Here is a 26,027-nt window from a genome sequence, read left to right on the forward strand (position 1 = left end):
AGTTCTAGTAATATGCATCATTTTATATGCTGATTTTATCACACATTGTTCAAATTAGTTCATTAAAATTAAACATCACTGAATACTTCCATAGCCACCTGCACTGCCTTAATTCCTGTTTTGCTAAATGACTGAGCCATATGGTTTCTTCAAGCCTTGCCTTGCCCTTGCTGTGTTGAGTGTTTCAAAAATGCTTGATAATATTAAAGGAAAGTACTGCTTCTTTCAAAATACGTCTTACATCTCTCAAGGTATTATTTTTATTCTTTTAAGTTTCTCAGTAAATTTCCATCTAAAATCATAATTTGTACCTGGCATTAAAAGAAATTAATGGGCTTTATTAGCTGTATAAAATTTAAAATTATTTTCAGCTTTTGAAGGTATTTGTTTGGTTTTTTTGTTTTGCTTTTTTTTCAGAGGAAGTAGCAGCCTATTTGTTTCTGTGGGTCTGTGAATCTGTTTCTTTACATGTTTATGTATATTTTATGTAATAATGAGAACACTGGAGGAGGGAATGTGAGATGGCAGTTGTATAGAGCCAGAATGCCTCCTTGCACTGAGAGCTGATGGATTTCTTTTCTGCCTCACCACTATCTCCAATCATACCCTTGGTTACTTGCAGCTTTCCCAAAACCAGCAAACCCCAATCCCCACAACCCAAACTGATTTCTATTGTTAGTATCTAATTTTTGCTTGATGGATTAATACTCTAAATGGAAATTGCTGTGCCACGGGTAACTTTGCCTTAATAGGGGCAAAACATTCCCTGAGCTGTGGGTTTCCTTGCTTGCACACCACTGTGGTTCAAGAAGGTGGACCTGATGCAGTCCTGGACACTGCTTGGCGGCCAGCACTGGTTCTGTGCTGTCGGCCAGTTACTGCCTTGTGTTGTCCACCAGTGTTCCATCATGTTTTCTCCTTCCAGAAGTCTAGTCTGAGGTGGCCATCAGTAGCCTTGGCATTGCGTTACAGAAGCTGCTGCCTTGCGCCTCCTTTCCCATTTCCGTCATTTTGAACCTAGAAAGACCCAGGAGGGGCATGGGAAAGGGCTGTCCCAGAGCTGTGTAGGTGACACACAGGACTCAGGGGTGCAGAGGCTGCCTGGCTGTTCTAGGTGGCCTGAATGGAGTTACCTGTGAGTGCCCTGTCCTCTCTGATACCTGTGGGCCAAGGAAAAGCTGCTCTTCCTGCTGTCCTGGGCAGCTTAGGAGTAGGCATTGGAATGAAGTCCGTTCTGTCTACCAGAACTGATGGTCTTCAGCTCCATGACCTTGTCTTGACTGTATATTTAAAGTGAGCTAAAGTACAGATACTAGAGAGTACCAAGAAAGAAGTTCTATAATATTTAACAAAGTGCAAATTTATTGCTCTAAATATACTAGGAGAAGAAAGGAAAGCAGTAGATACTACTTTGTTCATTAAGTTTATGGAAGAAACACCTTGATGAAACTGAAAAGGTTTTTTGACAGGTGAAAAGCTGCTTGGAAAACACTGATAGCATCCACTATTATTGTTTTTGGTAGTGCCATGAATGATGGAATAACAGATGTTCTTTGGCTGAGACTATTCAGGTTACCTGTGAGCCAATTTGAGGGTAATCTGGGGTTCAGAAATGACTGATGCGCTGGGGCAGTGCTCATCAGGAAGAATTGAAAAAAAATGAGAAAGAAATTATTTGGTGAAACTGCTTGAGCTTATTACACTGTTGTGAAAAAGGCAGACAGAATTGGTTTGTACATGATGCTCTGTGTAAATATACATTAAATAATATTTTCAGGGGTTTTTTTCTTAGTGAAGTTGGAAGAACAGGTACCTTCAGTTTGGAGTATGGAAGGAGAATGCGTGTTCTGGGAATTCTCCAATGAAAGCAGCAGAAATGACGGAGGGCTAAACAGCAGCATTTCCTCTGTGCAAAGTCTGAAGAAAATTAGGACTGTCTTTTACAGGATAGAGAAAGGAAATAAAAATTTAAGGAGTTAAAGGCTGGTGCAAAGAATGGGGTAACTGAACTTCATGTTGGCTGGTGATAGGTTAAACAATAATAATCTTAAATTGCAGTAAGAGAGATTCAGGTTGATGATTAGATAAGCTGTTAATTTAATTCTCGGATTGAGTACTTAATAGCTGTCTCTTACCAGAGTCAGAAGTGTTCTGCTATCTACTGTCACAGTCTTTTGTCCTGAAATGTTTCTATCTGCATAAATGCCAGGAACAGTTGTGTCTTCTGTTTGTGAGAAAAGAACGTACTCAGTCTATTGCCTACTTTTATCTATTTCAGTTGGAAAGAATAAAAATTCCTTTTCTTGCCCCTAATTGTTATGCATTTCCATTCTATTTACAGGGAAATTCTAGTTAGTTTTTGGTCAGTCTCAAGACCGTTGATAGGTAAAATATAGGAGGGAAAAATACTAGCTCTTTTTCTCAAAAAAACCTTTTTTTGTAACTACTCTGTCATGAATAACAGCTGGACTCATTTTCTAACTTTGTTTGATATTCTCTTCACAGATATATATATTTTTTAGAAAAGTTTAATGTTAGAAGACAATATTATGTCTCTTCATTTTCTGAGATGCTACTTGATTCCCAAGTATCTTATTTGGACATTGAAAACATTTGAAGGCAGTATTATGATTCATGGTTGTTAACAGCTTCAGTTTTCTTTTATGGTTTCAGCAAGTTCTAATTTTGAAAGAAAAGTTTGAGTCTGAAATTATATTCTTAGTTCAGGATAAGTTATACATTCCCTAGGAAGTACAACTGCAAAGCCTTTATTTAAAAGCCTAATTACAGCTTTAAAAAGAAAAGAAACTAGTTTTTGGATGGCTGGATACTCTGATATCTGTACTGTGTCACTGGAGAAAACAGAAGTGGGAAATAAATCACAGAAGATTCTTGCATTAAATTACCTCTGGAACACGGGTTCAATGTCCTAATAGCCCTAAGAATTAAGTGCAGTGTTTGACTAATGAATATTAGTGTTAAAAGTTCACCAATTGTCTGAAATGGAGGCGAGGTTCTCATCCTTCATATGGTACATATTTGGGTAGATTTATGAGGGTTTTTTGTATTTTTCAGAAGTTTAGGTTAATCACATTAGTTGGTACCAAGGAAATGCTCCACTGCATGAAGTTATAAGCTATGTATTATGGGCTTGGATGGAGTATGTTTAGTATTTTGTGAACTTCAGTATTCAAAATAGAGGATGATTTAAATAGCATTAACATGTATAAACTAGTTATTTGGAAGCAAAAAGCTCCAAAGCAAAAGTTATGAATTGGAAAGGGTCATGTCAGGAGGAAAGATGTGAATCCTCATAAACTGAGGTGCATCCTGAGATGAAAACAAAAATCTCTTTTACTAGAGCACCAAGACTAGCCTAGCCATTCATAGCTGTTGAACTTCCAAGTTTTCTCTGAAACAGCAGTCCTAGTTTATCTGCAATCTCTTTCTCCTTGTTGTTCTCCTATTGCTGGACATTGACACAAATTATTTCTTTCAAAACGCTATAAAAATGCTAGTATGCTAGCATGAGTGATTTTTATAATTGATAGGGTTGTTTCCATCTATTTCAGGAGTATTTCCCTGTAGAAGAAAGATGGTGTGTACTAGAGTGTAAAACTAGTTGGGCTGCTAATATGACTTGAGAGGCAAGGGTTTTGTAAGGGGAGCTTATTTATCTGTTTGTTTTAAAACAGCTAATTTGGATGGAAAATACGATGACCTCTCAGGCATCCTGGGCTCCATCAGGGCTGATGGAGATGCAGCAGGCATCCAGCTACGTGCAGGTTAAAGCCTTTACTCTGGGTGTAATATGTTAATGCTAATCAGTTGAAGTGTTTGGGAGAGAAGGGCAGTTGATGTCTGCGGAGCAGAGGGCTGTTAGCAAGATGTGAAGCACAACAGAGTTGTCACACACCACAAACGTCATGTCTTTGTTTTAACTGCAAGCTCCAGCGTCTAGGAGAGCAAGGAATTCTAATTTCTGAACTTAAGATTTTAATGTATTTTGTAAGCCTTCCTAGGTACTGTGTTTTGCCTTGTGTTTTTCATCCATTTTTGTAATTTTTATTGTCTGTATGAATTCTTTCTGGTGTGCACTGTGGGTTTAGGGTTTTCAATCTAGTTTCTGTGGTAATTAATATAGTGGTGTATGAATCCCCGTACTCTTAGGTAGTGCATTCCTTAGTCCATTTTTTGCATATGTACGATTCATGGATTTCGGCTGTTCTCTTTAGGTGTTTTTAAATTATTTATTACAATTCTCATGGAGATATGCACTATAGGTCTGCTTGCACTTGTGAGATAAACATTACCATCAGTAAATGGAAAATCAAAATAATTTCAGAAGAAACTTTGTGTATATGATCCTTTTTTAGCCTGCCCCTTTCCATCTATGTCATATTCAGCTCTTTATGGGGCATTCAGTGTCAATGTACCATGCTTGCTAAATCGCTCAAGATTTTATTTTGCAAATATGCATAACCATGTGTTGATGGTCTGGAAGACTTCCTTGGAAATTAATAAATTTCAAGATTTCCAGTTTTTTTTTTCCTTAAGCAAGTACTTGAGTTCACTAGAGAGTACTGTGGTTGTATTGACAAAGGCTTGACTTATGGTTATACTCAACTGGAGTGTGAGTCACTGCAAAGTGAGGTATGTACTTCAGAGGGGAGGTCAGACGATATTTTGAAAAACAACAAACAAATCTGTCTTCTGAATGCACAGGATGAATATTATTTCCATTATTTAAATATTGTTTTAAATTGTTTTTCAAAACTCCTATCAGTGGTAATCCTTCCCAGCAGTTGGTTCTTAACTTAAGTTCTGCATTTAATCAAGGAATATAAAACTCCTTTAGTGTACATCCTACACCTGTAAAAGCAACAAAACCTGGAAATAGAGATTCTTCAGGCCACTGTTGCATAAAGCAATGTTCTGAGAAAAATTGATTTCATGACAGGAAACATTACTATTTGGTACTGAGAAAAAGTGATTGAAAATAAAGGAATGAATAGTCCCAATAGTCCTCCAGTTACCACAAAAACCCTAAAAAACCCAGTGAAAATGTTTTATGAACATCCCATGCTTTAAATAAATTCCAGGATGACTATAAAAAAATACAGGACATGTAATTTCCTCTTCTGAAAGGTCTGTAATAGCAGTTGTAATCTGCTCTCATGCCTGGTAATGAGTCTTTATTTAACTGTTGGTCATACTTGGGAGTAGTATTCCCAGCAGATAGTTGATTCTTATTTTCTCCTGTTACATTCTTATCCAGGGGAATGGCCAGTTTTGTTTCTGTTTCCAGTTTCAGTGTTTTAAGCCAATAGGAGTAAATGTCTTCCTAATGCGCTTTTAATATTGTTGCTTTTGGAAGAATGACTGGTGTGTTAAAGACACTCTGAGTATGAATGCACATTCAAAAATTATATTTTTTCCCATTCAGTTAAAATCTAAATGCCGCTTAGGAGGGGAAAAAAGCTTAGAGTGTTTGCAGAGTACTTTTTAGTTGGCAACAAAAAAAAAAAAGTCAAAAATATACATAAAGATACATTTTAATCTGCCTTTTTCTAAATATTTGAAAGAAGTTGCTCGAAACTATGTGTTTTAGTGGGGAAAATTCCACTTCAGTTTCCTCTCTTATCTTGATGTGGCTCTGCTTCTTGTTGGGCTTTTCCAGGAGTCAGTTCATTTCCCTCACCTAGGAAGAAATCAAACATTTCTGTCTCCTTGCCTCTCTCAAGAGGAAGGCACAAGAGATCTAGGTCTTTTATTGTGGGATTTGTGTGCTGCTTTGCAAGGGTCTGATGAGCATAGATGGAGGAGGGCGTGAGGTAGAAGTAAAAGTCCTGTGAATTTCAGTGGCTGTGAGTTTTCAGGTCACCTTGGCTGACATTTGTGAATTCTCTGTGCCCTTGTTTTTGTGCACTGCAGCAAACACACAGCAGCACAAAGACTTCAACAAGTGCTCAGCACTGATGTTTTCTATAAGACTGTCTGCCCTAGACTACTCTAAATGTTTTAACATTTCACTTTAATTTCTATTCAAATGAATAATATCCACAGAAACAGATAATTTGATTCTGATCTGTTATAACACCCTTATTAATATGTCTATTTTGTCAGCATCTGAAGCATCTAAATGATGACTGTTCAGCAGTGGTGGTGATACAGTGGCATCCTAGAGCTGCAGGTGGATACAGAAGGGCCAACACTGGTCTTTCATCCCGGAGGCCTGTCACAAAAATGGGTGGAACAAAGCTGACACGGACGGAGAGGTCCGTGCATTACTGCTCACCTTATCCAGTCAAGTAATATCAGAGCAGCTAAAAGGAATGGTGAAGCAAAATGGATTTAAACACTTCCCTGTACCTACTTTTCATGCATTGATGTTGTTGCAAGTGTTTTTAGGTGTTGTTGTGTTCATGGGACTGAAATTTTCCCAGGAGGTGTAGGAGTGCCTTGGAGTTGGGAACTTTGTCTGCTGCTCTGGGAACAGCTTCAGACTAAAACATCTGACTGGCCTTAGGCTGGGCAGGCACAAATGGTACCCAGTTATTTGATATCCCAACTGGATAGCTTCATCCTGAGTTGATGTTAACCTAGAGCTGGGATTTTTTTGGAAGGTTTTCTTAGAAAAGACATTTTCTTCCAGGCAGAGAGCTGGCTAATGTTTGCTGCTCTTTGGGCAGCCAGAGTCACCCCTGAGTGACTGAGAAGGACCCTGGAATCACTAAGCCACCATCCGTGGGGTATTTATGGGTTTGCAGCACAAATTCAGACAGTTCAGAGCTGTTGTTACTTTTGTCTTAGCCATCCATTCATGGGCACTGATGTTAAAAAATCCATGACAGAGTACCTCACTTAATCCCTAAAGGAATATGAAACTATTCCATGTGCTTTTTGCTTACTGAAATGCAGCTTACTGTTCAGTAACACTGTCCTTTCATAAGCCAGCCTGACACACCGTATCAAAAGTAATTTTCTGAATGTTTTGCGGGAAGAGGCAGTTCAAAGCAGCACAATGCAAGATAAATGTTCTCTTGTACAGACACTACAAGCTTGCAATGCAAATTTCAGTTGCTGAAATTTTTCTGTCTCAGGTTTTGGAGTTCCTGAAGTCTATGTATTAGCTAAAGTTCCATCACGTGAAAAAAGAGGGAGAAAATTACCATACCTCAGAAACTGGTATGTCATCATGGTCTATTTTCTCTGCATCAGTACAAACAAGTCCACAGGATTTTGGTGTTATGTATGAGAAAGCTACAAATTCCAACACTTCCAGAGTGAAATATTTTTCATGTTTATTCACTTCTAAAATATTACTATGGAGAACAAAACTTTTGTAGCTACAACCAGCCCAAGAAACAGTTTTTGGTCAAAAGTTCATCATGAATTTTGTTGCAAATACTGCATGACTTGGAAACATGAGGTTTTTCATATCTTGTTTTTCTTTTTCAATTGCAAACATTTTCTTGTTCTCATGGAATTGAAGGATTCAGGACTGATGTTAGGATCAAGACAGCAGTATGATGGCTGTAAATACTGGTGAAGTGTTGTGCTGCCCAAGATAAAAATTCTTTGGCTGATTTGATGCTGTTTTTATCTGCCTTGCCTGGATCGGTGCTGTCAGGCTGTGTCCCTGTTGCTTGACCTCTGTGGGTGTGGTAATGGGGGAATCCCAGTTGCATGACCTTGCTGTAGAGCAGAGCTTTTGGTATCAGCAAGTACAGCCTGGAGGGCAGGACACCTTTCCTTCTCCTGTGAAATTGCCATGTCAGTGTGAAATTGATGAATTGATGAGCTCTTGCAGTCCATGAGGCTTAGTTTCTGTTCAAACTGAGTGCTCTGCTTTTGTTTGTACAGCGTAGCTTAACAACCTGCTTTGGTTTGCTTCTTTTAATAATTCTCATTTTCTATTGGAAATAGGAAACCTCCCAAAAGATTTGCATTTTCCAGACAAATTTCCCCTGTCTGTAATGTGTGTTTTTGCTGTTATTTTTAATCTCTGTAGTAAATTCAGAGTCTTATGGTGACTTACATTTGAGTTGTGGTGCCTTGGAACTGAGTTAGGCAATGAAGGTGAAATTCATGATCCTGATTCACCCTCGCTTTCATTTTGACAATCTGTAAAGAACTTGAAACAAGCTTTCAACAGTTTGAGTCTGGTATAGGGAATGATATTGTAAACAAGTGAAGTAAGCAGCAAGATACCTCTGAGTTGTAGCCATGTGAAGAAATTTTGAAGAAATCTTGTGTTGTTTACACCAATAACATGGTTTTTGAATTTTTTAGAATGAAAGAAGGTAAAACCAGGATATAACTATATTGAATATTTTAAGTGTGTATCAAATAATGTGTCTTAAGTAATATTATAGTGTTGCAAAGTAACATTTTTCCCTACACATTCTCCTTAAGGGGTATACTTAACTGATGGTGCAGGGCACTAAAATTAAAAACCCTAACAATGTCTCTAGTTTTTCTTCATAATTTCTTTAGGTTTTTTTTTTTTTCCTGTTTTTTGTGGGGTTTTTTTCTGCTCTAGGGTTGCAGACTGTTATTATATGTTGTGTAATGGAGGGCAGAAGGTTACAATGGTTTGAGGTTTTATTAAACCTGAGCACATGCGGGTTTACCTGGAGTGTATTTAGTGGATTCATAGGCTTTGGTTTTTTTCTTTTGAAAGAAATATCCTCCCTGCAAGCAGAAAAATTTCAGAGCTTTTGACTTTTTATAATTAGCCTTTATTTTTTGCTTTCTTGCACATTACAGAAACACAAGTAAAGGGCTATCTCAAACTGTCACAGGGAAGGCATTCTCTAAAGAGCTAAACAGGCATGAATACTACTGCATGTGAAATATAATTTTCTGTGAATTAATATAGATGTTTCTGAACTTTTCTTTTGCAGTCTGGTTCCAGTTGCAAGCCTATTTCTCTATTTCAGTGTCTGTTCTTTGCCTGCAGTCTCTCATAAATGTTAGCAAAATGTAATCGGGGCTATGTTACACAGTCATTATTAAAAGATAAAAAGGTCACATAGTCTCTAGCTTTAGGATAAGGCACATGAGTGCCTGGACCCTCCGCTTTGTGTAATTGACATTGCCATTCACAGGCAGAGAAATTGCCACAGTATGTCCCCAAAATGGAGATGGTTTGATAGTTTGTCCTTTTTAGGAGGAAAGAGGATTTGAGGGACCTGAAGACCAGCCTGCTGAAAATTACAAGTTTCACACTTCAAATACAAACCCATTTTTCAGGAAGCAATGAAGTGAGAGAAAATAATTTGATCTGGAAAATGCTTTGTCACATTGGTACCTTACAGTGGGCACGTTTTATTTTATATAAAGACTTCTTTTTAAATCTTAGTATGATTTCTTACCTTTGATTAACTGCAAGGTGATAAGAAAGCTTGGTTTTTAGTAGGGGATAAAACCTAAGACTTTTCACAATTAATTAGTTATAGAATTCATTTATTCTGAAATGATCTGTACTTGCCACTGAACTAGGACATCAAATTTAATGCTTATCAAAATAAATAAAAGGCATTGAAAACTATGAGGTCTTATACAGCTATGTTTAATAACACGGCTCAGGGAAAGTCTAGTAGCTCTTGCTCCACAGCTCTGTAGACACCTTTTAGCAAGTTCATGACTTAAATGCCAAATAGGCATCAAAATCTTCCTGAAAGACTTATCCTAAAGCTGAACTGTTTGCATGAACTTGGTCAAAGCTTAGGAGGCAGTGCCATTTAGCTGTTTCATAGTCTGATGCTTCTTTTTTGTGTAGGAGAGAATTGGATTGACCTTTTACATCAGGAATAACATTAGAGGCTATTAAGAGGTAAATAGATAGAAGGCACTTCAGAGAAGAAAAGCTAAATGAGAGGTTGGAGTTTGATTTGGAGAAATCTAAACTACATTTAAGTAGAAAAAATTAGCACTAAAGTTTCTTGGGGGAAAGAGGACATACTTATGAGTTTTAAAGATTGTAAATTGACAAGAATGTAGAAGATTGTTCTGGGAATTACTGAAAGAAGGATGAAACATCATCACTGTCAAACTACAAGAAAAATTTTTGAGAAAAATGTTATTGATGTGTTGTGTGCATTTTGTAACTACAGTAACTGCCAGAGTAATGGAAGACAACATGCTGGAGCATAGTAAAAAATAGGGAGTCGAAGGAATATTTAAGAGCAATGGATTTTTATCCAGGCACAAATCATGATTTGAGGTACTTCTTTCATTTCTTTGTAGCATTTGCCCTTTCTGTCTTTTAAGAAGAAAAAATGAAGTTCTGCTTTTTTGTATTAAGTTTTTCTTTCTGCATTCCTCCAAATATGTTGGTTTGGTTTTGTGTTTTTTCCTTTTTTTATTAATTTAATTTTTTCTTTTTTACCATTTTGGGATTTAATAGAGTAGCTCGCTTGCAATTGACTTCCTTTTTGTATAATCTTAGTGGAAGCAACACAGTTTAGTGTGTTTTTTCCTCCTTGTTTTTGAGGGAAGTAGGTGTATACAGTGTTTTCTGTCTGCTTGTGCCTGACCTTGTTAGACCAGTAACAATTAGAAAAAATCATGGAGCCTGGCTCTACTGGGATTTAAAAAAGCACTTAGTGCTAGTGTTAGCTAGCTGCTCTTTACCTTTCTGGGCACTGTGGTGTGTTGACCTTGGCCAGCCCACCACCCTGCCTTTTTAGGTCCTTTCCTCAGCAGTACAAGGGGAAAAATAGTGTGGGCAAGCTCATGGGTTGAGACAAAGACAAGGAGATCACTATTTTGTAAATACTGGTTACTGCCAAAGACAAAACAGGTTCATATTGGGGAAAAATTAACCAAATTTCCACCCCAGCACAGGGGGATGGGAGCTTGGGGCTGCAGTCAGTCCATTGCACTTGGTGTCTGCTGCTCCTTCCTCCTCACCCTGTCCCTGCTCCAGGCTGGAGCTGCACTGGGAATAGTTACCTGTTACACTTGCTCTAGCCTCTCACTGAAAATCCCAAACATTTAGGTAATCTTGGGAGTTTGAGACTGTGAACAGTTCCCTTGTTTATGCTTTGCATTTCTGCCAATTCCAGGAATATCTTAAGATATTATGAAGATTGTGCAATAATATAATTACTAATAACTAATATTAAGATATTGCAAACATATATAGATGGGGGAAAACTCCTAACTCTTGCAATTCTATTGCATTTCTTTACAAGTAAAGAATTACTTTCTTATGAAACGTGAAAGCAAATATTTTTTATGTTTTCTGAAGATATAATTTTGCTTTATAGTTTACTCTGGCATTGGCTTCTGATGTTCTTGGAGTAGGTAGATGTCTGAGGGGGGAGCAGGGTTCTGTACATTTCTGGAATACAGCTGCTAAAATTTAAAAAAAGGAGGAGAAGGGAACTAATTTCCAAGAAGCTGAACAGATGCTTGGGCTTTGTGATAAATGGTCTATGAATGCTGTCTGGAGCATTTCATGAATTGCTGTAGGACTAACGCGTAGATAGATGTAGCCAAATTCATTGCTAAGTATTTTTAAATGATGAAAAATGAGGTAGAGAAAGTGGGGTACTAGAAAACTATGTTGATATGTTAAAAATGTATGTTGAAGCTTCCAAAGGCTATAGCAGATTCCCTTACTATAGAAACAAAATCTTTAAATACTTCTAGTTTATTTGTTGCAATTTGAGTTGGGTTTCTTTTCCTTTCAGTGGTTTGATCTTGAGAAAAGTTGAGAGAAACATTTTTAAAAATCTGCAAAAGTTGATTGTTATATTCTATTTCTTAGTTTTCCCCCTTTTCCCCAAAATTCACTTTCAGAAAATTATCTTCTTCAATAGATAAACCCTCCAACATCTTCTTTCAATTTCTTTAGAAATACTAGAAATGATTTTTTTGGTTTTTGGAAAGACTGAGTTGCTTTTCATGTATTGCTTAAAAATATTTGGAAGATACAAGTAACAAAGGCACGGAGGCAATTTAGATGGCTGTGGACAATTAATGCTAATTGTGGGAAACATTCTCTAATTTCTTGCTGAATCTGTTTAGTTTTCCAACTCTTATGTGGAAGGAAAAACCCCAAATTGCTTTTGCATGACCTCCTCCTGCCACAAGCATAATATTCAGTAGCAAAGCTTTTGAAAATCTTATTCTCTAGTCTTATGATCAGGTGCTTATAAGAACATGAGTATTACTAAAATAGAGATTACAAACAAATATATTGTGGAGTTTATTATAATAAATAGTAATAAATAATAATTTATTGCTATTATCTTAATTCTAGAGTCGAGGGACATAAAGACTGCACACCAGTGGATGTGGTTAACAAACAGTTTCTCAGGCAGTCATCAACTGATGCTAGAAAATAGTCTTTAAAGACTTAAAGTACCAGCAAACCTAAATAGTATAAGATTTGTGATTTTATAAATGGCTATTAATGATGAAGAAATAACCAGGAATTGCTACTTTACCAAATTCTTCAATAGAAAAATAAATAATGGATTCTGCATAGAATTCTAAATATGGACTGGTTGCTTATATTACATTATAGTAGTTTTCTTTAAACCCTCCTTTAAAGATGGCTACTAAAAATATAGATTTCAATGCACTGTGCTTGAATAAGAACAGCTTTGATTCTATAGTATTTCTTTCTCTTTTTTTTCCCCCCTGAAGTTTTTTAGCAGAGACTTGCTCTACAGGCTAGTAAATTAGCATCTAACACAGATGATTTAATCCATGTACATAAATTTTCATCTTTTCCTGAGCAACAGCTTGTGAGCAATTTTCAGAATGCCTAATACAACTGTTTAGGACATAATGGAACACGATAGTCCCTTGTTGTCTAAAAATCAAAGGATAAAATTTGACATACAAAATGATAATAGTTTATATAAACATACTTCATAGAAGATTTTTCACCAGTATTCATGTACATACTCCCAGGACTTCTGTGAGACTACTAATTTGGGCCAATGTCCACAAATCCATTGTTTTTTTTAAAGTTTAGGGTAAATTTTTTCTGTATTTTTGATTGATTTAACATGAACTTTCCTCGCAAGAAAAGGCTCTTAATTGTGCTGCTCTTTAGGACTAAAAGTAAAAGGAAAATCTGTCAATAGGAAGATTCTGGAATCATTAAGCAGATGGGTAACTAAATTTAGGGCAGGAAACTTTGCTGTGGCAATGATTCAGTTTGTACGTTGAATTGGATTTTCTCACTTTGGTTGGGAAGTTCAGGCTGGCATACCCTGTCTAGCAAGCTTTCTTCTGTGGGGGTCACTCACTTGGGTAGTACCTGGTCTGGAGTTGTCACATTGAAGAAATGGATCAGCTCTGGGCTGGGTTAGAGGCAGTCTGTCTTTACCATCCATTCTGCAGGACAGACTCATTCATTATTACTGCCTGTACAACATGTTAAACATATGATTTCCACTTCCTGCCTTTAGAGCTAGACAGGCACAGCCTGTTTTGTCCTGTGTATATTTGACACGCACGTTTACAAGATTGACACTCTTCTAGCTGTGGAAACTTCTGTTATCCCCTTAAATCCATTGGCAAATGGAGCAGCAAACAGAGCTTTTCCAAAGAAATTTGTCTTGGTGTCCTAAGTCAGTTATTTCCATGGCTAATATATCTCAAATTCAAGCCTGCCTCTTTTTTGGTAGAAAAGGGTGTTATAGAGCTGCCTTGAGGAATGTGGACATTTTTGTTTTGTTTTCAGAAAATCTGTTGAGCAAGTTGAGAGAATTTTGGCCTCGGTGACCTCAGAATAATGATGATCCTTTGCTTCTTTTTTTATTTTTTTCCCATCTGTGACCATGTTTCCAATTATCTGATCCTAAAACAAGAAAAAGAAAAGTTTGTAGGTGGAGATATCTAGAAAGGTCCTTAGAGATATGTGATATCTTCTGTAGGTACGACTTCAGTCATGTGTCTTGCCATTTTATAGCATGTTAGATTTCATGCCACTTGAATTTTGAGGTTTCTGGGATAAGAAAACCTATACATTTCATTTTATACACAGTGAACAATCAGTTCCTTGGTGTTTACCTTTTTCCTTAATACCACTTTTTTTTTCCCCTTTTATCACTCCTCCCTTTCTTAGGATCATATATGATAGTGATTTCATCAGACCATGACCCGGGAGAAAAGACTCGGCTTCAGCTTCCAACAATGAAAGAAAATGATACTCACTGCATTGATTTCAGCTACCTTCTGTACAGCAAGAATGGAGGAAACCCAGGCACTTTGAACATCCTGGTTAGGGTGAACAAAGGACCACTGGCTAATCCCATCTGGAATGTCACTGGCTCCACTGGCAAAGACTGGCTTCGAGCAGAGTTGGCTGTCAGCACTTTCTGGCCCAATGAGTATCAGGTAAGCTTGCAATAAATTCACACCACTTTAGATTATTAACTGCAAGGTCCTATACAATTTGTGCTGTTTTGATCTGTTCTGATGGAGTATTCTCCCAGTGTCCTCAAGCGAAGTGTTCCATTCAGTATAAAAAATTGTCTGGGAATGGATATTTTTTTATAACGGGTGATTGTCCAAAGTTATCTGTTATTGAATAATAGGAGAAAAAAATTTAGCTGGAAAAAAGCCTTGTTAAAAGAAATTGTAAGGTTAAAGTCCAGGAACATCAAAAATTATAAACTCCCAGAAATAAATTGCCTGAGCAATTGTAATTTGTACTTGTCTTCCCTCCTCTTTTGTGTATGCCTGTGTTACCGTGTCTAATTACATGACCGTAACTGGGTTTTTTTCGACATGACATTAGCTTCATTTGCTGTGCAGGCAGAATGGTGCTCACCTAATGAGCAGCTGTTCAGGATGTGTTTTTTTTCCTCTTTGCTTGCTATGGGACAAAACCACCTGCAGCGTAGGCCTGTTGTTTGGAGGGAAAAATTGTTTTGTTATTACTGGATGCTGTTATTTCATTTGTTTGATTAACCTGAGAAAGTCCCTGCAGCTGTTGTACTCAGTGGGTATTTGGTGTGAGGGATGAATCTCATACATGGGCATTTTTGTTCTGGCGTCTAGCAGTGGGGAGAGTTGGATTACATGTGCTTACCTGAATTGTTACACCATGAGCCCTATCTAAATATTTGTCATTAGTGCTCTTGAAAACAGATTGGATATCCAGAGTAGTTATTAAATGAAACAAAGTAGCTGCTTTGTTAATGGTTTTGTTGAATAGTGATATCGTAGGAATGTATCTTAAATGTGCCTTTATCTAAAGTTTGCAATTCCCCACCATCAAAATAACATCCATAAGCAAGCTTCAGTGCAAGCAGCCTTAAACATATGGTGAAAATGATGTGATTTGCTGTCATTTTTTGGGCGTTTTTGGGCTTTGTTTCCCTGGTTCTAATGTTTTTATTTATAAAGAAGTTTCATCTACCAGTGGCATTGAAACTGGGTAAAATTTGATTTAAAGTTCTGAAGCTTGGTTCCAAAAAGCTCAGCTTTTGAGGAGGTGTTTTATTAACCCTTTTTATGTTGCTAGAGAGTACCATTTGGTGTCCTTAAACAAACCTCGGGAGCCTTTTATAACAGAGCAGTAGTGATCAAGTATAGCAGCATAATATGCAGTAAATCAGGTTTCTGCTGACAGATGGCCAGGCTTGACAATGAGATTGGTGGTTGGAGCCTTATCTTAGCAACATGGCCATTTTTCACTTATGTTATAACCTTCACATTATCTCTCCACAGACTCTGCTTAAATTCATCCTTTCTCTTGCTTGGTCATCCAACAGAATATTGAAACCATGTGTAACCCAGTTTATGTTTAAATTAAACATAAGCCTGGAGTAGAACAGGAGGACTGCTAATGCAACCTGCTGTGATTTGTGGCCAACTTGCACAATTGCTTTTATGAACAGGAGGGGAAATCTGTGTCCTACCTATGCACAAATGCCTGTTTGCACCAACAGGGTTGGAATTTTTGTGGTTTTTGTTCTTTTGGCTCTCAAAGTTCTGGTTCAACATTGCTCTTGATAGATTTTTGGGTTTTTTGCTTTTTTTTGTGGGGGGGAAGTTTAGTTTGGGTTTTTTTCCCTATAGTTTTGAGTCGAGTTATACTTTGGAATGGAAATATTTTTTTCATTTTTCTCATATGAGTTCCATGCTGTACACTTGCAGCTTGTGATCTTGGCACTTTTATCTACCTGTTGGTCAATGAGTTTAGCAAGCACTGAGGAAAATGAGCACTGGTTTCTATAACAAGAATTGGAATTGGATCCTTGCCTGTACAAGCAAGGTCACTGCTAAAGATCACAGCTGAGCACAATTGCTTGCATGTACTTTGTTACAATCAGGTAAACTTCACTGCTGTTTCCTTCACTTTTACGTGAGGGAGGCGAGTGGAGATTATCAGGGGCTGGATAGCACAGGTTGCACTCTAAGGAAGCCTCGCGTGGTGACTTGCAGGTTAGCAGCGTGGCCAAGTGGGTTGTAACAAGAAGAGTGTTGCACCTGGGCTAATTATCTTCTAAACAGCATTCCTGTACTCTGCTGTGCTCTGTTGAAATATTGCTGCTTCCTGTTCAAAACTAGCACAATGTTTATGCATGTCACTCTAGTTTATTCAGTTTATGCATTTTTGGATGAATTTAACAGTTCCTTTTGCTCATAGGAATATATTATTCAAATAATCCATTTCCTTTTCTTTCTTTAACTGCATTCTGCTGGACATTTATTTATATATTTATTTTCCGACAAAACAGCGCAGTTTAATATAGTAGCTTTACTGGATGAAATTTTTTATCTAGTTTTGTACCCTGTCTCTGCTGGCTGACAGCAGTGGAAGCTTGTAGAAGAGCTCAGGAACAGGACACACTCAACATGGTTGTACCTTTCCCAGAATACATTTCCAGCCTTGAGCATATATGTGGCTCAAGAACTTTGAGCTTAAGAACCTAGGTGATGCCTTTCTGTCTTCCTGCTAGTATTTATTTTTTTGCAATGATTTAAGCTTCTAGTGTCTACAGTGCACATGACAAGGAATTCTGATGTAAATTCCATACTAGGACTATTCCTGGGGATTTCTGTAGGCCTGGGGCTGGTAATTCTTCAGTTGTTGTATTTTGCACTCAGGGAGTTTCAGAAGTCCTGTAATGATGCAATCTGTCTCCTGCCTCCTGCTAGCAAGGCATCTGCAGCCACTGTTCTGCTTGTTTAACATGTGGATGAACTCTCAAACTAAAGGGTTTGATTAGACAATCCCTTGGGATCAAAGTTGATTTGATTTTGGTACTTGTTAGTTCTGTAATCTTTTTCTTATCACTCTGTTGAGAATACGCTACCTTTGACCTGCCTCAAATTTGTTTGAAAAGAAAACTATTTTGGGATTTTTGTTTAAACTTTTTAAGTGACTAAGAGTTTTGTCTCACTGTTTTCTTTGTAGGTTATTACTGTAATTAATCTATTGTAGTTGAGATGTTTATTCCTGTCTGAATGAATTGTTTTGTCTAATGCTTCTGTTCATTTCCCCAAGTTCTCTCCTGCTTTGCACAGTAGGGGTTATCTGACTACTGAGGACTCCCACTTCCTTTCTGCTTCTATCACAGTCATTTTTCCACTTGCCTTGCTACCTATGTCATCTCTTTTCAATTTGATTTTGTTTGTTTGTGGTATGCTTGATTTTTTTTTTTAATTTTTTTTTTTTAGCCACTGTCTCCCAAAAGTCCCTGTTTGCTAGTTTTTGTATCGTCTCTCAGCAGATTTGTTTTGCTTGCACAGGATCACATCTGTGGTTGCCCACATATGAGGTCCGCATTGAAATGTGAACCGTGGGCTTTTCAGCTTTGGTTTTATATTACGTAGCTGATGTTTATATCAGAAACTGGTAAATAAACCCTTGACTTGGAACCATAAATTTCTAACTTGTAAAATGCCAATTACTTGGTTTCTTTAAAAATTCACTATACAGTAGTGGTGCTCTAGTTTAGCCAGTGTGCTGGCTGTGATACTGGCTTCATAGCTGTAATGTTGCACCTGGAAGTATAGCTACCAAAGTGAAAATACTGAACTGCACTGAGCAGGTCTTTAACCAGTTCAGAAATACTGCAGGAAAACGCTAGAAAGCCAAATAATTTTCTTGCAGAATTGTGAAGACTGATTTGGATAATTAATTTGTTCTTTATTACAATACTGATGATTTATTGGATTTGCAAAATTTTAAATTGCTCGAAGATCTTGGAAAATTACTTTCCTTTATGATCTTGAAAGGTCTTGGAACTGTAATAGAAGCATAACAGGAGGATGGTAGACTGAGGATTGAGTAATGGTGTGTACAGTTTGGGCCATATGCCACATAAGGTAGGAAACAGATTTCTTGTGAAATACGAGCATTTGTTGCCTTTTAGGATATCAGATCACTGTTCTGAACTTGTAGACATGTGAGACTCCAAACAAGCTGCATGCAGAAAGATTTGAGAAGACACGGGCTTAGATGTGATTTAGTCATTTGGTGTAGCTAAGGAAGGAAAGCCACAAGTGAAATGGAAAGTACCTGTGTTGAACTGAGTTATATGGTAACTTTGGAAGAAACTCACCCTCCCAAACTCCAACTTCCTTAAAAGACTAAGGTCCTTTTTTTTATAGATGTGCTTTACCCTTGAAATACTATCTAACATCAAAAAAGTACAAAAATTTGTTTAAAAAACCAAGCAACATTCCAAAGGACTGATGTTTTCATAGGTCTTTGTTTAAAATATTTCATAATACAGAAAATTACTGATAATAATACCAAAAACACACTTTATAAGTAAAACTTGGAGCTAGTGTAATATTCAGGAGAACACTTAGGGATTTAGAAAGTGTTTCTGATGGGAAAGAACTAGTTGAATGTAAATTGAATGACTAATTGAATGTAAGAATGTAATATGGAAAGTGCTTTTCCTGAACAGTTTGAGCAACACTGATAAGCAGCCAGCCAGTTCATGTTATAGCTCTTTGTATAAATCTTGGATGCTCAATGGCAAGACAGTGAAAATTGTCTGATGGAACCCTCACCATGAGGAGGAGTTCAAGAGAGCGATCTGTAACTGTGTGTGAGAGGCAATGTTGAAGTAGGCTAAGTTATCTGGCCTGGGAAAAAACCCAGTTTAGAGGAATATGATAGAATAATGCAAAACCCTCACTAATATGAAGGGGAATCCTCTTCCATTTCAAGAATTAGAGGCCTTTTTGATCTGGTGGTTAAACCAGACTGAAAATCAGAATGGAGGCTGGTCACACTTCAGGCTTTAGACCAATGAATGTGCCTGACAGAAATATATTGTGGATGCCCAGCCTTCTCCACCCCCCCAAGTCAATGTGTGCTTAACTTTTTTTCTGGATTCCTAAATGTAATTTAATTTTTATTCTGTGGTTATTTAAACCAGTTTGGTCATAGTTTGTGTAAATTTTTGTCTGGCTGTAGAAATAAGACCTAACTTTGTCTGCCACTACCGCCCATTTCTCTTGACTCTTTTCCCCTTACCATTTCCTTTCAATCTCACTTAGGGTAGCATAATATTTGAGACTTTTTAAAACTGAAATTTAAAATTAGGCCTGTTCAATTATTCAAGTTTCTAAGGATTCTCAGAAATAAGGTATGAATTAGAACTTTTTGGAGGGTGGTTGGTATTTCATCCTACCAGAGCTATAATTTTTTTTTAAATGTGTTGGTAAAAGATAGGTTAGCTGTATAGTTATAGAAATCTAAGGTAATCCTTAATAAACAGAGAGGTTTTTTTTCATTAAACTTAGAACAGCTTGTGTTTGCAGGTAGTATAAGTCACTGAAATGTTCCTTGTGTAGGTGCATCATTCTTTAGCACTCTTTTTGGGAAATAACTCCATTAAGAATGCTTTGTGGCTTTTAGGAGTTTAGGGTGACTGTCAAGAAGCTATTTTGTTTCTACTTCATTACTGCGCAATGAAATTGCCTATACATTTGTTTCCTTTGTCTTCCTTCTCTCCTTCATAGTTTTCACCAGATGAAAGCACTTCCAACTGCCTCACTACTTACCACTATCTCTAATGTTTGAAAATATCTCCAAAGAGGAATGATGTTTTTCTCATCAGAAACACTTTCTAAACCACTAAGTGTTCTCCTGACTATTACTTGCTAGGCAGCTCTTAATCAGAAGACTTCTTTATACAGTTAATTGAAGAGTTAGTTAGAGAAAGTTCATTATTTAAAAAGTCTTTCCAATTGCTTTTCCAAGCCTTGCCAGTGCAAACAAAACACCAGCTTTTTAAACTGCTAGGATAAACATGAATGCGCCCAAGCATATGTCTCACATTTCTCTCTCAGTTCTTCTAAGATGTTTATTGATTTGATGATGACAAAAAACCCCACATAATTTCCAATAGAGTGATTACCAGAACCATTTTAATAATTTAGTTCTGCAGATCACAAAGCACTCACAGCTCTCAAAGGACTTGTACAAGTACTGACTTATTCCAGTATTCAAACTGGGAAACCATAGTGCAGGGAGTGAAAGTGAGCATTGCCCAAAGAAGCCTCGTCACAGCTGAAGTGCCAGCATCCAGGTTTTCAGTAACACCATTGGAGACTTCTTGGAAACCCTTTTATTATTTCTTAGAGACAGCAAGCAGGCTTTCACTGTTAGTTCTGGTCTGTGGCATTGTTTCAGCAGGGGATGTTCTGCAGGCCAGCCACAACGTGCTTTCTTTCCTTCCAGAGTTAGCTCATTTATGGGCACAGGAACTTCCTGAGGGATAGGCAAATGGTGGTGGTGGGAAAGCAGGTAAATAATGATGATATATGCTGTTGGCCTTTCTCTCACCTATTGTGTTGTTTCCTGCCCACTAGCTCGCTTTCTTTATTTAAGAAATTTAAAATTGCCTTAAAGAGATGTATATAATAACTTTCCTAGCTTAGTGGGTTTGACTTTTGTTACCATATTTTGATGAGGCCTAATTTATTTTGGGGTCTGCTGCTTTAGGAAAGGGTCAAGCTGATTAATTAGTGTCCAAGAATTATTAATACAATTTAAAATAGCAGAAATTATTTTTAATCGGGTAAAATGTGTCAGCCATATCTAAGTCAGTGATCCAAACTTTACTTCACCATTGCAAGCAGAGATGGCTCTGCCTCCACAAAACACCTAGAACTCCATTCCAGCAGGGGTGTAGAAGAAATTACTTCGGATGCCTTAATTTTTACAGGCCACAGAGCTGTAGAATCTGAACCATTACTTCTGTTGTTCTATTCTTAGTCCTACAGAAAAACTGAATTTGCAGAATTTAGAAGCTGATGAGTTTGTATTCTGAAAAAAGAGATGTCAGCCGTTTACTCCTTCCCTTTTCCTTTGTTTAAAATTTTCATTATTGTCTTTTCCACTGCTTCTCTTTGTTATATTACAATTTGTAAGGAGCTTTGTTTTGTTCTGCTGTGCTCTGGGTTTCCTTTGCCTTATGTATGATCTGCACTTAAAGGAGAGTAGAAATATTATACTTGAAGTACTGAAGTGTTGTAAGGAATTGCATAGCTCTACATACAAGACTCTTTAATTCTCTTTCCATCAAATAATGTAGAACCAACGAGGCTGATGAAGATTTTGACCTTTTTTCACTGTTCCCTGGGAAATAGTGATTATCTTCAGCGTGAAGTGATGAAAATTTAGTAGATGCTTGGTGTTTTCCAAGGCAGTGAAAGATTTGGAGGTTAGTATGCCATATGAATCTGTTTTATGAATTACATTAATAATTACCTAAAAATCTTAAGTGGAACACTACTGGCTCATGAGGACTTACTTTGAGATAAATATGTAATATTTTTAGCTGGTGCTTAATTTCTGGGGAGATATATGTGACTTTAACCTCAGCACTCTTTCAGGAAACATTTCTTGCATCTGCAAGGTGGTATGCAAATTTTGTATTAACCTTGATTACCAAGATCATGAAAAGCCTGTAGCATTCTCCTCCCTGTCATACTGCAAGCAGTGTCAGGCAGTGAAGTGGAAAACACAGTATTGCTAATCAGCCATTTTGGAGCGCCTGATTTTTTTTTTTTCCCCCCCCAAAAAAAATTCAGGATTGACTTAAATCATCGTGTGTAAATAAAGAAGTTCTGGATATGGTTCCTTTTGTAGAGATTATTCTTTTTTAGGATTTCAGTCTGCAATCTAAAATCATAATTACTTGTTACATAAGAAGCTCAGATTTTGTCATATTTTTATCAGCTTCTGCAAGATCCTATCCCTTTCTAAGAAAAATTGTGAATATCACACTATCAAGGAGCTGGCAATGATATACTCTTCCACTTGGCTCTTTTATTCACATGAAAAGTGAAATGAATGAAAGAGGATTATGGCAGAAATCAGTGATGTATGCCTGAAGTAGATGGTTAAAAGAAAGCAGAAATTGATAATACTTCCATTTCATTATATGGGTTCTGAAAAGATTGAGTAATGAATTGTGCTCTGCTAGGGGTTTTTGGACTACTCCAAAGTGAAAGAGAATAAAAGAAAAAAATATAATAGTGCAGTATTGAATCATTATCAGAAAGTTCACTAAAATCTCTGTACTTCAAAACTGGAAACCAGTCAGTCTACAAATTCATGGGCCTTGAAGAGTCAGGGTTTTCAGTTTAAAAGTCTGAACTCATCAATTCAACACTAATAAGATATATTTTTAGGTACTTTTTGCTGTGAAGCATTGTATGCTGCCAGTAGCCTGTATTTTCCCTGACCAACCCCCAAGGCCTCTGGGGGTTTGAGCCCAGCTGGCAGTGAAGCCCCACACACTCTCTTCATCACTTCCTTCCACCTTCCTAGTGGGATGGGGAAGAGAGCTGGAACGGCAAAACCAAGAAAACATGTATGTTGAGCTAAAGACAGAATAATGGGCAAAGCAAAAGCTGTGAGTGCAGGTAAAGCAAAAGAAGGAGTTAATTCACCATTTCCCATGGGCAGGCAGGCGTTCAGCCACTTTCAGGAATGCGGGGCTTCGCCTTGTGTAACAGGACTTGGGAATACAAATGGTATCAGTCTGAATGTCCCCTCTTTTTCCTTCTTCTCCCATCTGTATATGCTGAGCATGTTGCCATATGGTGTGGGGTATCCCTTCGGTCACTTGTGTGTCTGTGGGGAGTCTGATGTTCTGGCTGTGTCTCCTCCCAGCCTGTGCACCCCCAGCCTACTCACAGGAGGGGTGCTGTGAGAAGCAGAAAAGGCCTTGGCTCTGTGCAACCACTGCTCAGCAGTAACTAAAACACCCCTGTGTTATCAGTGCTGTTTCCAGAGCAAATCCAAAACAGTGCCATGTTATGAAAAAAATGAGCTACTATGAAAAGATGAGCTCTATCCAGGCCAAAACCAGTACAGCTGGAAAAAGAATAATACTGAGAATTATGCAGCTACTTAACTTTCTTTTGTCCTTTTCTGACTTTTGTTATTTAGGGCAAGATGAAATACTCAAGAGTTTTTTGAGTATGTGCACACCATACTATAATGTATTGGTTGTTTTGATAGTTTTATTTAAAATATTTTTTCTTTTTCTAATGCTAAATGGTGAACAAGCCTGAGGCTTGGAGTAAAGTCAAAAGGTATTCTTCATCCAGACTAGTATGTAATAGGAATCCCATGTTGACTGGTGAAATGACCTCCTCAGAGAGAAATAAGTACCTCATACCTTTTTAATTCTCTCTACCCTGCATGTGCTTTTCTGAAGTTTAGACTTTGTTTAAGGTGACATTGGAAAAATAACTGAGATAGTTGCTCTGAAGGAGAAAATAATCAAAATTCAAAGATGGGGGAAAGTGTATCAATTTATTTGTGCTAGAATCACATTCTGATCAAATGTACAAGGTCCATGTATTCAAACAAACTGGTATTGAATTTTCTGCTTTGTCCAGGAGACATTACAAAGCATTTTAAAGTCACCCTCACCCTCCTTGCCCCTCTTACCAGAGTGAAATAAATTATACCCCTGTTCTGGAAGTTCTGAAATACCACCTGAAGTAGAGCAATTTTCTGGCCCTAAGATAGTGATGGGAAGTTTGCAAACAGGCGATTGCCCTGTGGGAGATAGAGCAATGGCACAGTCAGACAGTTCTGGCTTCAGGCCAGGAATGATTGCGTTGGTGTCTTTATAGACATATTATTTTCATCTTAAAGAGTTCTTCCTCTTCTTCCTAGTCATGTATGGAGCTATCTTCTATTTTCTTTAAATGTCTTTATGCAACTCCCATAAGATCTTAAGAATTGGTATAAAAGTTTTTGGAGTGGACTCCTTCAGAGAAGTATCTTGACTAGCTGAAAGTGCACCCTGAGCTGTTTTTTTCCTGGTGTTTTTTGGGGTTTTTTTTGTTTTGTTTTTGGTACCCTCTGTCTTCTGGAGCCTTTTGTGTGTCATCCATGAGACTTTTTCATGTCCCAATTATTTGCTGGAGTGGGTCCTGTAGCTGGAAACCTTTGTGCTTTCCTTGATGCGTTTGCCAGGTTTACTGCATCTGTCCTTATGTCATAGACAAGCAACAGCAAATGAAAACCCAACAGTTCTGTTAGTGCTGGACAACTGCAAGACAGAGCAAAGACATGTTTTCCATGCTCATCGAAGGTACAGATTGTGTGGGCACCCCTGCCAATGCAGAGCAGAGGAATTAATGGGATTGTTGCAGTATTCCTTTACTGACCTGCTGTGGTGTGCACATCATATTTACTGGGGGTGGTTGTGTGTACCTGTTTAGTGCTTTGTGTGATTTACCTCTAGAAATTTCATAATGTAAACTTTTAGTCTAGAGTCAGCTTTTTTGCTTGGGTTACTTTTTTTCTGTCATTATCAGTTTTGCTCTCTTTGCCATGCTCTCGCAAGGAAAGCATATTTGCTCAATGTGAATGACTATGATAAGCCTTTAAAAAAATTAAATTACACAAGTCCTGTAATTCCAGTCTTACTAGTGCATTGTTGAGTTACTGAAAGAGAAATCAAATATTAGTGGCAGCATTCAACAAGTGGTGGCCTTAAGATGCCAGACAGAGCAACAGAATTTTGTAACTCAGTGGAGGTATGGATTTCTGGGGGTATCATCCTGCCACTGATTGTTGTGGATGGGAGAAGAAACAGCAGTTGTGCCAGATCCAACAGCAGATACCTAAAGGATCTTAGGGATTAGGGCATGTTTAGGGCATTACCAGAGCACCTTGCAAGCCATAGAAAACAAGGAGAATGGAATGAGTGATAATACTGCATCTTCCAGTTCTCAAACTTCAGCAGTCCAACACTTTTTATCTAGTGTATGTGGCTGCCCTTTGGGTGAGCATTATGCTCATGTCATGTAACTTTGGTGGGTTTGATCATTAGTTGATTTGGTTGGACCAGATTAGCTTCAGGTATCGCAGTTGGCTGGTTCACTTCACTAGCAGATTTCATCTGAAAATGAAAAGAGCCCTCAAGAAACAAAAAACCCCCCAGCATCCAAACAGTTCAAAAACAAAAGTCTTCTGTCTTTGTGGGCTTCTAGGCAGGAATGGAGAAAGATAGCCTTTGTTTAGTCAGATTTTTTTTCTTCTTTATTTGTGACAATTTAAAGATGCACATACTCAAGCCCACACTCTCTCATATGAGTTGATCTCCTGTTTTCTACCCTTTTCTTTTCCACCGTGCTTAAGGGGTTGCTGTAAACTTTTGAACCTCCAGTAATTTAATTAAGAAGCAGTTACAACCTGCATCATCTGTCTTCACCCCACCTTTCTTTTTTTTTTTTTTTCACTTTTTGTATTCAGTATAATCACTTTGTTGTGTGTCTGCACTGGCAACTGGTTCTCTCCTTCCAGATTTAGTGGCTAAAAGAAAATCAACCACTGGTACACCTGAATTGCTGAATAGAATACACCTGAATTTGATGAATAGAATTTGGTATTTCTCTAATTCTGTTCCCTGCTTCCCTCTCCTGCTATACCCACAGCTGCAGGCAAGCAGCAAAAAAAAACCACCCTTAACCAAACCCTTCCCTTTTTCCATAATGGTTAGCCAAGGAGATGACAAGTTCTTGTTACTATATTTCTAATGTTTTTT

The 26,027-nt window shown here is 37.6% G+C and overlaps 1 protein-coding gene across 5 annotated transcripts in view; it reads left to right on the plus strand.

Moving 5' to 3' along the window:
* PTPRK (protein tyrosine phosphatase receptor type K) overlaps nucleotides 1–26,027 on the plus strand; it is a 296,457-nt gene that overhangs the window by 31,478 nt on the left and 238,952 nt on the right. For all 5 annotated transcript variants that reach the window (XM_054279018.1, XM_054279017.1, XM_054279019.1 and 2 more), the window contains exon 2: nucleotides 14,099–14,370. In XM_054279018.1, coding sequence (XP_054134993.1) covers nucleotides 14,099–14,370 — 272 coding nt within the window. The remainder of the gene's footprint in view (nucleotides 1–14,098; nucleotides 14,371–26,027) is intronic.

The sequence above is a fragment of the Melozone crissalis genome, unplaced genomic scaffold (assembly GCF_028551555.1).
Source record: "Melozone crissalis strain CALT ecotype California unplaced genomic scaffold, PUWL_Pcris_2 ptg000027l_1, whole genome shotgun sequence".
NCBI classification, from domain to species: domain Eukaryota; kingdom Metazoa; phylum Chordata; class Aves; order Passeriformes; family Passerellidae; genus Melozone; species Melozone crissalis.